The sequence below is a fragment of the Cryptotermes secundus genome, unplaced genomic scaffold, assembly GCF_002891405.2.
Source record: "Cryptotermes secundus unplaced genomic scaffold, Csec_1.0 scaffold685, whole genome shotgun sequence".
Classification (NCBI taxonomy): domain Eukaryota; kingdom Metazoa; phylum Arthropoda; class Insecta; order Blattodea; family Kalotermitidae; genus Cryptotermes; species Cryptotermes secundus.
The window spans coordinates 686924-700830 of record NW_019734365.1 but is presented as its reverse complement, the minus strand read 5'-3'; the positions used below and the strand labels follow the sequence as shown (position 1 = coordinate 700830).

At 39.4% G+C, this 13907-nt stretch overlaps 1 protein-coding gene across 3 annotated transcripts in view; it reads left to right on the top strand.

Moving 5' to 3' along the window:
* The window catches only part of LOC111868892 (cullin-2), a 38205-nt gene that overhangs the window by 7371 nt on the left and 16927 nt on the right, over nucleotides 1-13907 (top strand). For all 3 annotated transcript variants that reach the window (XM_023859966.1, XM_023859965.1, XM_023859964.2), the window contains exons 4-9: nucleotides 672-778; nucleotides 4668-4849; nucleotides 5598-5764; nucleotides 9752-9983; nucleotides 11574-11744; nucleotides 13406-13621. In XM_023859966.1, the coding sequence (XP_023715734.1) occupies nucleotides 672-778; nucleotides 4668-4849; nucleotides 5598-5764; nucleotides 9752-9983; nucleotides 11574-11744; nucleotides 13406-13621 (1075 nt within the window). The remainder of the gene's footprint in view (nucleotides 1-671; nucleotides 779-4667; nucleotides 4850-5597; nucleotides 5765-9751; nucleotides 9984-11573; nucleotides 11745-13405; nucleotides 13622-13907) is intronic.

The window sequence follows — 13907 nt, the reverse complement described above, 5'->3', positions numbered from 1 at the left end:
CGTGATGAGTTGTCTTGTTTGATGACCCCTTGTTAACTGTTGTCATATTATTAAATGAGAAATGACAAGTGTGATTACAGAAGTGGACTTAATATATAGAGGAGATTGTGGCCATATTTAAGATATACGAATATATCGGGGGTTGAGAAAACCAAGAACAGTATTAGAATAACATTTCTTAGGCAATATTTAATCTCTTGACCTCCAAAATTCAGGAGCATTGCTAATCAATAAGCATCATTTGATATGATTATGGTTGTTTTGCCGTACAGTAACACACGGCTTTGTCACAAAGATCTTAGGAGCCACATAGGTTTGTACAGCACTGCTCTTGTCAAGCCTCACATTTAGTAGGTACCCAGTTCAAGTTGTATCTTGGTTCCAGCTTTTATGGGTTTTCTCATTTCCTCCATGGACATGTCAGGATATTGCCTTAAAATAGCCCATGATTGCTTCCTTCTCCATCCTTATCTCCATCCATATCTTGTACGGTCAATCTGGTGCTATAAAATAATGGAATGAAGAATCTACATTTTATGTGGTTCATGCAGTTTACTCATAATTAAATGAAGTTAAAATATTAAATTGAAATATCTGGCAACAGTACTTAATATAGCAAATTGCACCAATTTTTAAATTATGCCTTTGCACCATGTTTATTGTTATTCCAGATATCTGAATCAGCAGCACATTAAGAAGCAGAAATTATCAGATGCAGAAGTAATTTATGGCACCCTTGGACCTGATACTCAGGAGCAGATGGAGATTGGAGAACTAGGTTTGTCATGTAAACAGTTTTGATTTATATGTTACTGTTATAGTGGCTATGCATAAATGGATGATAATTTGAAATGATTATTAAAGAAAGGTGTATGGTGGGGGTTGTGGGCTGGATTCATTTGGCTGTGGATAGGAATTAGTTAGTGGCAGGCTCGTGTAAAGATGGTGTTGAGTCTTCAGGTTCCATTAAAGGTGACAAATTTCTTGACTAGCTGAGCAAATATTAGCTATTTAAGGCCTCTGTTCTTTGAAGGTAATTGTTGTAGTGGAAATGTGCTGGAAGACTAAGTTCTGTTCCTTACACGGGCAGAAATTTATATTTCTTGACTCCAGGGACCATCCAGCCACAGACCCAGTGGGTAATAAGGGCTTTTTCCTTGAAGAGACAAGTGGTCACAGCACGAGACTGCTCACTGACCACTCTCTGGTAACAAGGTTAAGAATGTCTGAAGCTTTTCTTCCCCTCCGTCAATATGCCTTCGTTGTATGATGCTTAGGAGAAGGAACATTGTCTGCTTTAACTTCATCACTTGCTTCTAAAAGACTTACAGATTGGTGAAGTATTACAGAATGAGTTTGTTTACTTAACTGTATATTTGTTAATTAATGTCGTCAAAGCCATTAAGTGCCTGAGACCGTCTAAATCTGTTGGAGTCGATGATATTCCTGGATTCATTGTTGAGGGTTATACTGATATATTTCTACCTATTCTTAAATGTATCTTTAATCTAAGCTTATCTCACGCTGATGCAGTTTATTTTGATCTGAGCAATGCATTCAACCACGTCCCACATTCTCTTCTTCTTCGTAATCTTAGTGCTGTTGGGCTTTCTGGTAGTTATGTAAACTGGTTTTGCAATTACCTATCCAATCGGAAATCTCACGTCCATGTTTCTGGTGTTCTTTCCTTGCCTTTTGAAGTTCTCTCCGGTGTTTCCCAGGGATCTGTCATGGAACCCCTTCTCTTCAATGTGTTCGTTAATGACATATGTGATGCAGTTGCCCACTCTGTCTACTTTTTGCTGACGACATCAAAATTTACTGAACTGTTAGTTCAAAGGACTGCTATCTACTTCAGTCTGACATTAACTCTATACAAGGTTGGTGCATTGCTAACTGTATGAAACTCAACATCAGTAATACTAAAGTTATATCCTTCTCCAGGAAAACAAATGTACTGATCTATGATTATAAACTTTGTCAATTGTCTATAACCTGGACCGATTCTATAAGAGACCTGGGAGTGTTTATTAATGCTAAACTTTATTTCCATGACCATGTCAATTATATTTTCTCTCACTGTGTTAAAATGTTGGGTCTAGTTTGTGGCATTGCTTTCAATTTCTCATCTCTAGACTGTATGCTCAGGTCGTACACTGTATGAGTTAGATCCAAACTTGAATATGCGTCCGTAGTCTGGAATTAAATTGTGTTAACTGATGCCAACAAGCTGGAATGCATTCAGCAGAGGTTTGTGGCGCTTTGTTTTAATCGTTTCTATCCTCAGGTCCACTATTGTTATTCCCTTACTTTGGAGGGGTTAAAATTGCATACTCTACATATTAGGAGACATCTTCTTAAAGCTCTTTTTCTTACTCAAGTTTACTTTCGTTTGAAATTCTGCCCTTCTGTTCTGGAAATTGTTGTTCTCAAAGTTCCTGCTCAGTATATCAGAGACTTTTCATTGTTCAGTGTCTGCTCTTCATGTAAAAATTGTCCCTCTGCTAGATGTGCAGCAGCTGCTAATGTTCTCTGCATAAATATTAACGTATTTGGAGCTAGGAATGTTCCCTTCAAACGATTTTTAAATGTGGTATAATTGTTACTATAGGCCGCGCCATAGCTCAAGTGGTTAGTTGCTGGCTTTCCACTGCTGTGGCCCGGGTTCGATCCCGGTTCTGGTGAAGTGGGATTTGTGGTGGACAAAGTGGTGCTGGTGCAGGTTTTCTCCGAGTACTTTGGTTTTCCCTGCTAATCTTCATTCCACCAATTGCTCTACTATCACCCTCACCTATCATCTGGGGCTGGTACAATAGGGCAGAATTGGCCGCAGTACAAGGGACTTAGTCTCACCCCACTAGCAATAAAAAAAATTGTTAGTATTATTATTTGCATGAACATAAACAACAGTTAAACTGAATTATTATTATTCTCTCTGAATATCTATACTTTTCATTTCTCAATTGTCAAAGCAACTTAGATTTGTAATTTTTCTATTTTTTTTTATTACTAGTGGGGTGGGACTAAGTCCCTTGTAGTGCAGCCACTTCTGGCTTATTGTACCAGTCCCAGATGATAGGTGAGGGTGATTGTGGAGCAATTGGTGGAATGAAGACTGGCAGGGGAAACCGAAGTGCTCGGAGAAAACAGCGCCACTTTGTCCACCACAAATCCAACTTGTCCAGACCCGGGATTGAACCCGGGCTGCCGCGGTGGGAAGCCAGCTACTAACTGCTTGAGGTATGGCGCGGCCCTTAGATTTGTGAAAATGATAATGTAACGTGGATGGACACAGTGTTGCTAGGTAACTGACTGTGAAACACCTCATGACCAAATACATGCAAGTTAACAATGGGAATGCAGTGTTTTCTATGGAGTCCATGCCACGACTGTTACTATGCAATCGGTTGATAAACACGTTCCAATAATATAGGCTGTTTTCTTTGTGGTCCGTGAGAGGCCTATGTAAGGAGGATCAGTGCACCAGATGAGTTAGTTGAAGTGTAGCAGTCGCCAAGAACACTTGACTGAGAGCAACGAAAATTGTGATGATGAAGAGTCTAGAGGACATTATAGGTGACAATAATAGGGACACTGTGAATTGTGTAAGTGTAAAAGCGAGTGCCTAATAAACATTTGCCAAATCCAAGACCTGCTTGAAGTTATTTGTCGGGTCACACATACAACAAATGACAACTGGTATAAGCGGAAATTTGGCATGAATTTCACGAAAACTACGAGACTGTAGATCGCCAAGTGAATGGTCAGATATACTGTTTGGTTGTGGGAAATCAAGAATTGGACCTTGTGGAGGGCTCAACCCCCTCCAAAATGAAAAAGAACCATGAAACAGAGGAGGAGCCCCAGCCTCCCCAGTGAGACTGAATGAGAGAGAGAATGTGAGAGGATGATTACCATGGAGCTGCATGGGACAAGCACTCTTCAAGAAAGGGGGGCAGAGGTAGTCACCCGGATAAATGATGTGGTATATGGTATAGAGAAGGTTGCCTGTGAGGATGTCATGTGTGATTTAGAAGACTTTATGTGTGTGATGGCACATTGATACTGGGAGTGTAAAAGGAAGATCTCATGTGCAGTATTTGGAGTGATTTGAAGCGCTAATTTCTGCGTTGAGATTCAATATCCAGAAAGGACTAGTGTGTTCGTGCAACAGTGGATTGTGAGGTGTATGTGAATCAGTGATAGCACTGTATCTGAGTGTAATTGAAAGAGTGCATGTAACGAAGCTGTTAATAAATCCAATCATCTGAGCTACCACCCGTCATTTCGTCATGCATGCCTCCCTATATGTTGACATTATTATTATTTTATTTGTTTAATTATATGCATTAATTTGTTTTCCTCCAATATTTACATTTAATTCTTCTTTAACTTAATCATGTGTTTGTCCAGTATGTAACTACTTCTATCTACACCGTGCTAAGTCTGTAATTGGCCTTGCAGCTGTTGGCTCAGTACATAAATAATAAAGAATTGAATTGAATTGAATAATAATGGTAGGAATACATTTCCTTTCTTATCTTTTGTATTATCTTTATCCCTTATCTATTATTTTATGATATGCACCCTTGAATACCTAATTATAGTTGATTGTCCAAGTATTTTGGAAGGTTCATGATTATTTCACATTGTTGTTCCTAATGTAGGACTAGAAATCTGGAAGAAGAACATGGTGGAACCATTGAAGGAGAACTTAGTTAATTTACTCCTTGAAGGAATCCATTATGATCGTCTAGGCGAAGCAAGCCCGAACATTACTGATATTGTTCAAGGAGTAATCAACTCATTTGTTAGCGTTGAGGATTACAAAAGGAAAGGAAAACTAGAGGTAAGTTTTAGATTTTGGTTACCACTTTTGAAGCACATGGGTAGCTGCTCATTCATATGTGCAGTGCTTCCAAGTTGGTATATATTTATAAACATGATGCATGATTTATGAAAAACAAAAATGATTGCATGGATCTAAAATGTGTGTTAGTGAAGTTCAGTATGTGCACCTTTTGTAAGGCTGCAGATGCTGAGATGACAGACAGTTCTGGATTCAGTAACCATCAGAAACCTGTGTTTTAATGTATCAGCATTGGCTATAATTACAAGGATGCCATGATGTTAAATTAATGGACTAGTAAAACTGGGATACCTCTTCCCATTCTGCAGTCTGGAAACTTTTGATTTAGAGTAGTTTGAACAGCTGCTAAAAGGGGGAAATTCACCATCCTTTTTTTTTTCACTTGTTGAAAAATTAAGCATATCAATGTAAATAGTTCCCATTATGGAAATCTCAGAAAGAGAGAAAGATCAAAATGATCTCATCTTCGATGTGTGATGGATAACAAGAAGCACACATGTGGAACTCCCAATTTAAATGCAAAGTGTGTTTCCTCAGTTTAGATTTTGTTTTATTATATTTTGTGGTCATGAAAATAGAACACCTCAGAACTTCAATTGTGTTTGTTAATGTTCAGTATACTTCTAAAGTGAAGTATGTCATGCATTTGTTGATTTAGCATTTTAATATATTATAATTTTAACCATATTCATTGCTATTAATTACATTACTGTTCTTATTTTTGTAGCTGTATCAGGAAATATTTGAGGCACCTTTTCTACAGGCAAGTGGTGAGTACTACAAGCGAGAAGCAAGTAAATTGCTACAGGAGTGTGATGTAAGTCAGTACATGGAACGAGTTATCCAACGACTAGAAGAAGAGACACTTCGGAGCAACAAGTTTCTACATTCTAGGTACTTCATTTTTAAATTCAGTATAACATTTTAATTTTATGTAGTGTTTTTAAAAGAGACATTGATGTTTGTTTTGATTCATACAGTGTTTCAGAGTGTATATATACAGGGTGTCCAAGGAGGAATGTGCCAGACTTTGGGAGGGTGTTCCTTATGTTAAAGTATGCTGATATAACCCAAAACACCTTTGTCCAAAGTTGAATGGTTATGGAGATAATGGCCTGAGAAAAGTGTGGTCTTCTGGTGGGTCCACGCACTGTCCCTGTCAGCTGACAAGTTTTATTGATGTTTGTCCTTGAGTGTGGTGATAACGGCTCTCACTAGCCGCACACACTCACATACCAGAATGTGCAGTCAGCCATGTTATGTCAGTGCTTGCAATTCATGTGTCATGTATAGTGCTTGGAACCCTAACGACAACTATGACATGGCGTGCACATTTATTTGTAGTTCAATTTAATGGCTTCATGTCACTCACAAGTTAGTTTGATGTTACGTACATTATTAACATTACAGAAATGACATATTCCTGGCAGTTTTAATATGTATTTGGTAATCAACAAGTGTGTAACACCTGTCAAAGTTTCACACTTCTCTGGCCATTATCTCCGTAACCGTTCACCTTTGGACACAGGTGTTTTGGAGTTATATCGGCATACTTTAACATAAGGAACACCCTCCCGAAGTCTGGCACATTCCTCCTGGGGCACTCTGTATATATATTGTCACGTGTTGGGTGTATAATGCGACAGATAATTTTACGCCGTATTGAATATAGTGAATTTATTCCACATTTGCTCGTACACGTATACAACTCACAATTACACAATTACTGCCATCTGCAGTATCACAATTACTTCCTCCCGCGAATGCTAGACTGCAACTGACTTTAGCAGCTGCTACATTCTAACTGTCTAGTTACTAACTACTCTCTACTAAACAGTGTTCGCTGCGCCTTATTTAGCCTCGGCATGGACAACAGAGAAAACAGTTACATGATGGCTTTCAGTGTTGTGTGATGTTGTGTTTACCGATTGCCTAGCAACAGTCACTGCACGGGCTCCCCTGTTGTATGACGCCATGTTTACAAAGGCGTTGTTGGGCAACACTGCTGAGAGTTGTTTATTGCTGCATAGCAACCGCGGTTTCCCCTGTTACGTCACTGTGGTGGAGGGGGTGTTTAATGAGCATTGAGTCATCCACGTCACATTGCTCCCTCCTAAAGGTTGTTCGTCCCGAACAGCCAAACGGTACATCCCTGTTCCTTTTTCTTCCCGTTGCTGTGCTCTCCAACCGCTACATCCACTCCTTCTCTAAGACCAGCTTGTCTCGAGCGGTTTCCTGCTAACGTGCCAGAAGATCCAGTTGTATCACATGCACTCCTCACATTTAATCTGTCCTCATTCATACCAGGGAGGCCGGTGTTTCTACATTACCGGATCCTCTTCTGTGCTCTGCTTCTTTTTCGTTTTTGGAGGGGGTTGACCCCTCCATAGTCTCCAGTTTTTGATGGGTAGCAACCCAGCAGTAAAGCTGGTAATTCGCTTCATGATCTTCACATTGACAGTCTTGTAGGGGGTCTTCTTACGAGTTCTTCTCCCTCCTAGGCGCGATCGCTGTCCTGATCTGCACCCTCTAATGGCGTTCTTGGTTGGCACCTTTTTCTTCTGGCATAGTGGCTGTCTGCCGCCTATGTTCTTTATTCCTCTTCTTCCTTTGTGGAGAATCCGCACTCTTTCTCTGAGTCTCTGGATTCTTTCCTCATTCTTGGTCCTGATACAATTTCTCCTACCAATGCTTCTCTTGCTTCAGGCGATTCTTGGACGACCGGAAATCTTTCTGCTGGTTTACTTTGTCTGCCGTGCCACTTTCGCATGGTGGGTTGTCCTCTGCTGGCGACAGCAAGTCCTCTTATTCGGCACCCATCCTGACACTGGGCCCGTTCATTCATCTGGCGGTGACACTCCGCAGCCAGTTATTGGTCCTTCCGCCTTTTCTTCTTTGGTTCTCCGACTGGGATAACTGTGGCGTCTTCTGTGGGTACCATTCGTTGTTGGGCCACCTCAGGTTTCCTGTTCACTGAGGTCGGCTCTTCTTCTAGCCGTGCCTCCATCTATTGGCAGGACATTGTCTCTGTTTCTTCGTTAGGAATCTTCTGTCGTTCCACGATATCCTCTTTTTTTTTTTTTCCTTGTGTCTGTCTCCAGCTTCTCTAGATTTGCCTCCATTTCATCTGGGCAGGCTGTTGTCTCTTCCTGCCAGGCATTCATATTGGCTTTCAACCTCTTCTCTTGCATGGCGGCTGTGCTCGCTTCAATGGCTTTCATCTCTGCTTGGATAGTTCTTGTTTCTGCGGCCATCTCTTCTCGCCAGGCTTTCGATTCGGTGTCTAATTTTGCCATGAAATCTTCTTGGGCGGCCAGCAGGCATTCCAATATTTCTTCAATTTTCATCTTGTGGCAGTGTAACACTCGTAACTTGTGGCGTGTTCAAGTTCATAAAGCAATTCTGACACCAATTTGTCACTTTTTGGATATATAACGTGGCAAATAACTTTACGCCATATTGAATATAGTGAATTTATTTCACATTTGCTCGTACATGTATACAACTCACAGTTACACACTGCCATCAGCAGTATCACAATTACTTCCTCCCACGAATGGTAGACTGCAACTGACTTTAGCAGCTGCTACATTTTAACTGTCTGGTTACTAACCACTCACTACTGAATAGTGTTTGCTGCTCCTTATTTAGCCTCGGCACAGACAACACAGAGAACAGTTAGATGATAGCTTTCAGTGTTGTGTGACGTCGTGTTTACCGATTGCCCAGCAAGAGTCGCTGCACGGGCTCCCCTGTTGTGTGACACTGTGTTTACAAAGGCGTTGTTGGGCAACGCTGCCGAGAGTTGTTTATTGCTGCATAGCAACCACGGTTTCCCCTGTTAGGTCACCGCGGGGAGGGGGTGTTTAACGAGCATTGCATCCACATTACAATATATTACACAAAAACAAAGTATTAATATTACTCTGTTACAAGTTTAAGTGCTACAAAAACCACCATCAGGTGGATAACATGGAACACAAAAGAGTTACATAGAGTACAACAGTTTACAGTAGCTAGTAAATATTGTCTGGTGTTGAATTCATCCCACATTCACAATGTTAAAAAAATATCTGACTGTATAAGCAGACGGAAGTTCAGTGAGAGAAGTGCATTGTTTTCTGAAAGTAGTAGTAGAATATGTAGTGTGACAATGATTAAAAGCATGATTAAATGTTGAAAGAGGTATTCATATGTTCATTATATTATCTAATAATCACACATTTTGAGCAAAGTGCTTTTTGATGTGATGTATGTATGTATGTATGTATGTACGTATGAATGAATGAATGAATGTGGGCCTTGCTAACACCTGAAGTGTTGCTGTGCTGAAATGTTTAAGAATAGCGTTCAAGAAATTTCATTTTCATATATGTATTTGTAACATTGTCTGAAATTCTGATACACATATTTTGTGATTTGACTGCCTCTGTGGCATAGTGGTCAGAATTCCTGGCTACAGATCCAGAGGTCCGGGCTTGATCCCTGGCCCTACCAGATTTTCTGAATGGTGGTGGGTCTGGAACAGGGTCCACTCAGCCTCATGAGGATAATTGAGGAGCTGTTTCAAGGAAATAGCGTCACCAATCTAGAAACCAAAATTAACGGCCTTGGGGATTCGTTGCGCTGACAACGTGACATCTTCTATCCTCTAAAGTTGGCACTAACTTCGTCAACAAGTGGCAGTCGCTTGGTCGGTATAGTTTGCCTGTGGACTGAAACCACGGAGTTTGTTTTAAATTTGGTGATTTACATCATCATTTTTAGTAGAAAATTAGTTTTCACTACTGTGTCCTCTTCCAAATTTGAATTTTCCCTGGCAGATAAATGAGTACACTTGGCATTGCTACTTTAAATCTCATTCTCTTTTCCTCATTTTAGTTCATTTGATAAAGTAAAAGCTCGCTGTGAACAACATATGGTGGCAGATCATTTGGCTTTCCTACATGGTGAGTGTAAGGCAATGGTGCGAGAGGAGAGATGCAAAGATCTGTCCAATATGTACCCACTGCTCCGATCAGTGAAAGATGGCATTGGTGTACTGATAGTAGAGCTTCTTGAACACATAAAGGCACAAGGACTGGAGACTGTAAGAGGACTTAAAGGTGATAATGTAAGTAAAAATGTAAATGCTTTAAGATAACTAACAGATATTTTTGTAACATAAGAACTACTCCTGCTGAGGTGTTAAATGTACCAAATGAAATTGGCAACACATTTAACATCTGATGTTCTATTAAAAACTGTGGTTTCCACTTTTTGATAATTTATTTTCCTTCAGCTGCATCATCTTTTAGCATCTAATCCATACATATTCTGTAGTGCATGGGCATCAACAGTGATTCAAGTATTAGTCATTAGAAAAAAATAATCACACAGCAAATTGTAGTCATCTAAATCTGCACCTGTTGCCAGTGATGTGGAAGTTGTAGGATACCTTTAGCAGCGCCTGTTATGTTGATAGTTTGAATGGAGCAGTCTACTGCCTGAAGAATCTCTGGAACAGTTCTGAAGCAAATGCCATGAAGTGGTTCCCTCATCTTAGGAATCAAGTCAAAGTCACAAGAGTTTAAGTCCGGGGAGTATGGTGGATGGTACAGCACTTCCAAGCTCCATTGATCGAACAAATCAGCCACGGCTTGTGCTGCATACGGCCGAGCATTGTCCTACAAAATGATGGGTGGGTTCTGCAGAAAGTGTCGCTGCTTCTTTCTCAAAGCTGGTCACAGGTTGTGTTCCAAAAATGAACAGTAATACTGCGCATTGACGATCTGCTGTTGGGGAATGGTATGCGATAGGATAACACCATCACAGTCGTACACGAGAATCACCATAACTTTCACATTGCTTTGGTTCTGACGAACTTTTGATTTTCGTGGTGACCCGTAATTACGCCACTCATTCGATTGGCGATTCATTTGTGGCTCATATGATTTGGCCCATGTCTCATCCAGAGTAATGATACGGCATAAGAAACCCTCTCCTTCGCGCTCATAGCGCTCCAGGTGGTTATGAGCAGCATCGTATCGTAGCCATTTCTGTATTTCTGTCAAATCATGTGGAACCCATCATGATGCAATTTTTGTCATGCCCAGGTGTTCCTTCAGAATGTGAAGCCTAATCATATGCACTAATCCTGTCTCTTGGGCCAGCTCATGAATCGTATGGTGTCGATCACTCTCCAGTAACGCGGAAAGAGCATACCCTTCTTCTTCACTGACACTAGGACAACCTGGCCGACGCATGTCTGCCACATTTTGGCGTCCCTTGTTGAAGGCTTTTACCCACATTGCCACTGTTCTGTAAGGTGATGCAGATTCCTCGCAAGCCTCTTGAAGACCTTGATAACACTGTTGTGCTGTACGGCCTCTGGCACATTCAATCTTTATCCAACTCCATTGTTCCTGTTTCGAAAACATCGTGACAACACTACATTAGACCGCCAGCCAACATGAGGCTCTGTTCTTTTCATCACTGCGCATGTGCGTGATGTGGGAAGGGAGAGTCCATTTCCTCTGAGGTAAGGTAGGTGTGTATCTAACGTGTGGTAAAAGTGACATTATTTGGTTCCGTTGCATGGCGTCTACACCAGTGTTGCCACTATTAAAGTTCCACCCCTCATATAGTCATAAGTTCATTGGTATTTATAGGTATACTGTAGGATTTGGAAGTACCAGTAATGTACTTTTTATTTTTATTATAGGTCCATATTCAGTTTGTTGAGAATATGTTGTCTGTTCACAAGAAGTACAAGGAATTAATTCAGGATGTTTTTAATGGAGATCAGAGCTTCATAGGTGCCCTTGACAAGGCCTGTGCTTCTGTTGTTAATCATCGACCGAACCCCAAAATGGCCTGCAGGTCTCCTGAAATGGTGGGTATTATATATGATAGAAACTCATTTTTCTTTTATAGTGCTAGTATCTTCTATTATTGTGTGCTTTTATGAATTAAAAAAAACTCTTTCTGTGAAATACAATATAAATTCCATTAGATTTGAGGATCTCTCATTGGACTATACATCGTTATATCCCATAAGTTAGAACTGTTCACAATATAAATTGTTGAGAATACATGTGAAGTTAATGCATATTTCTTTCCAAAATGGCTCAGAACTTGTGTTCTGTGATTTGTGTTAATGTCTCTGAGAATTATATATGCATGTTTATCATTATGTGGTAGTTGTGTTAGGTGGACTGAAAAGAGTTAAGTTTTTGTTATATTAAAAATAAGCAGCTTAACAAGGTAGAAGGCATTTTGATTATTGTTGTACTTGGATTTGTTTGACTGCTGTTCTTAGTTTGACTAGCAATTGTTTTCATTTAACAGTTTTAGATTTTTCCTATGTAGTTCTTGAATAGATTATTTTTTGTATATTTTGATCACCTTGAGGCTTTTAAAATGTAACTACATACCATACATTATTTATTGTTTTTTTAAACATATTGCTGTGGTGCTGCACAGTGATTTCTTGATGCATTTAATATGTAGAGTTAGGCCCAGGATAGTTGGAGAAAATTTCTAAAATGGAAAATGATATCTTAATTTTACATCTTTTTGGGACAATTCTAATCCTATCAAACTGTTGAAAGAATAAATCAGTTCTAGAAATATTTGTCTTTGAAGTGTCTAGAATTGAATCCTGGCCACTCAGATGATATTGGTATATTATGTAATACCTGTAACATATCTGAATGAACGTATAAAGTTTATTGTTTGTTTCAAAACCGTCGATGTTTTTAAAGAATTTGTTTTAGCTTTTGTGCACTCTTATATTTCTCACATTTATAAGTGGAAATTCATACCAAATCAAAAATGGTGTTGTCTTTTGCAAGTATCTTCACTAAAAGCTGAGACCACTTCCAGGAAATATTGTAATGCTTTCATTATTTCCATATATTTGGAAATTTAGTGCCATTCAGGTCATATCTCTATGTCAGTTACAATAAACTCCCCATTATTTGGCATGTGTGGGGCTTGGGGTATTCCAGTTACAGGAATCTACTTGTTGCATGAGAAAAACTCTTGCAGAAACTCAATTCAAAGTAAAAACACGTTTTTGCTTTAGTTCTTGCTTGAAAGGCTTCCTGATCTAGAAGTGGTTTGGTGGGTGAAAGATTTGGAATACGTGTACTGTAGTATGATCACAGATTCAGTTAGCCTCTATATTAATGGCACCTTTATAAGGGAGGATGACAGGTAGTGCTGCAAGTTGCAGCTGGGAGAATAATGCATGGCATGTGAACATATTTTTGTCTTATTTATAATTCTGAATAACTTAATAAAACTGGTAAATCTTCGTTGACATTTTTGCCAGCTGGGCTAGAATTTCAGATGCTTGGATGCCAGATGACTGAGAGTTTACTGTATGTAGGAAGATTTGAAGACATGAACACAGAGAAATAAAATATGGGTATAGAAAGTAGATGGAAACACATGAACACAGACAGCAATAAGGACAAGTGAAAGAAGGAACTTTATTTATGAGATAATGAGACTGAAGCTTCATATAACTTATATACATACTTCTTACAGCTTGCCAAATACTGTGATTCGTTACTGAAGAAATCTTCGAAAGGTATCTCTGAAAGTGAAATAGATGAAAAACTAGCTCAAAGTATAACTATCTTCAAATATATTGATGATAAAGATATATTCCAGAAGTTTTATGCCCGTATGTTAGCCAAGAGACTGATACACTCTCAGAGTCAATCCATGGATGCAGAGGAGGCCATGATAAATCGACTTAAGGTATGCTTGATTAGTACATTAACACACATCTTTAAATAAAGTACTTATTATTAGTTTTGGTAGACTTCTCATTGTACAGACTTTCCACATATAAATGCTTCCTTCTCAACTGCTCTATTGAGACCATCATTACAAAATTTCATCCTTGTACGTGTGAGGTTTGTATTAGCTTTGTTCTCTCAACTGAGCTACTCTAGAAGCACATGAATTTGTACAAGTTTTAGTATATTCTGTCTATGGGGTGTTTTCCTCTTGCTTTCATTGAACTGATTATGGATTATTTGCA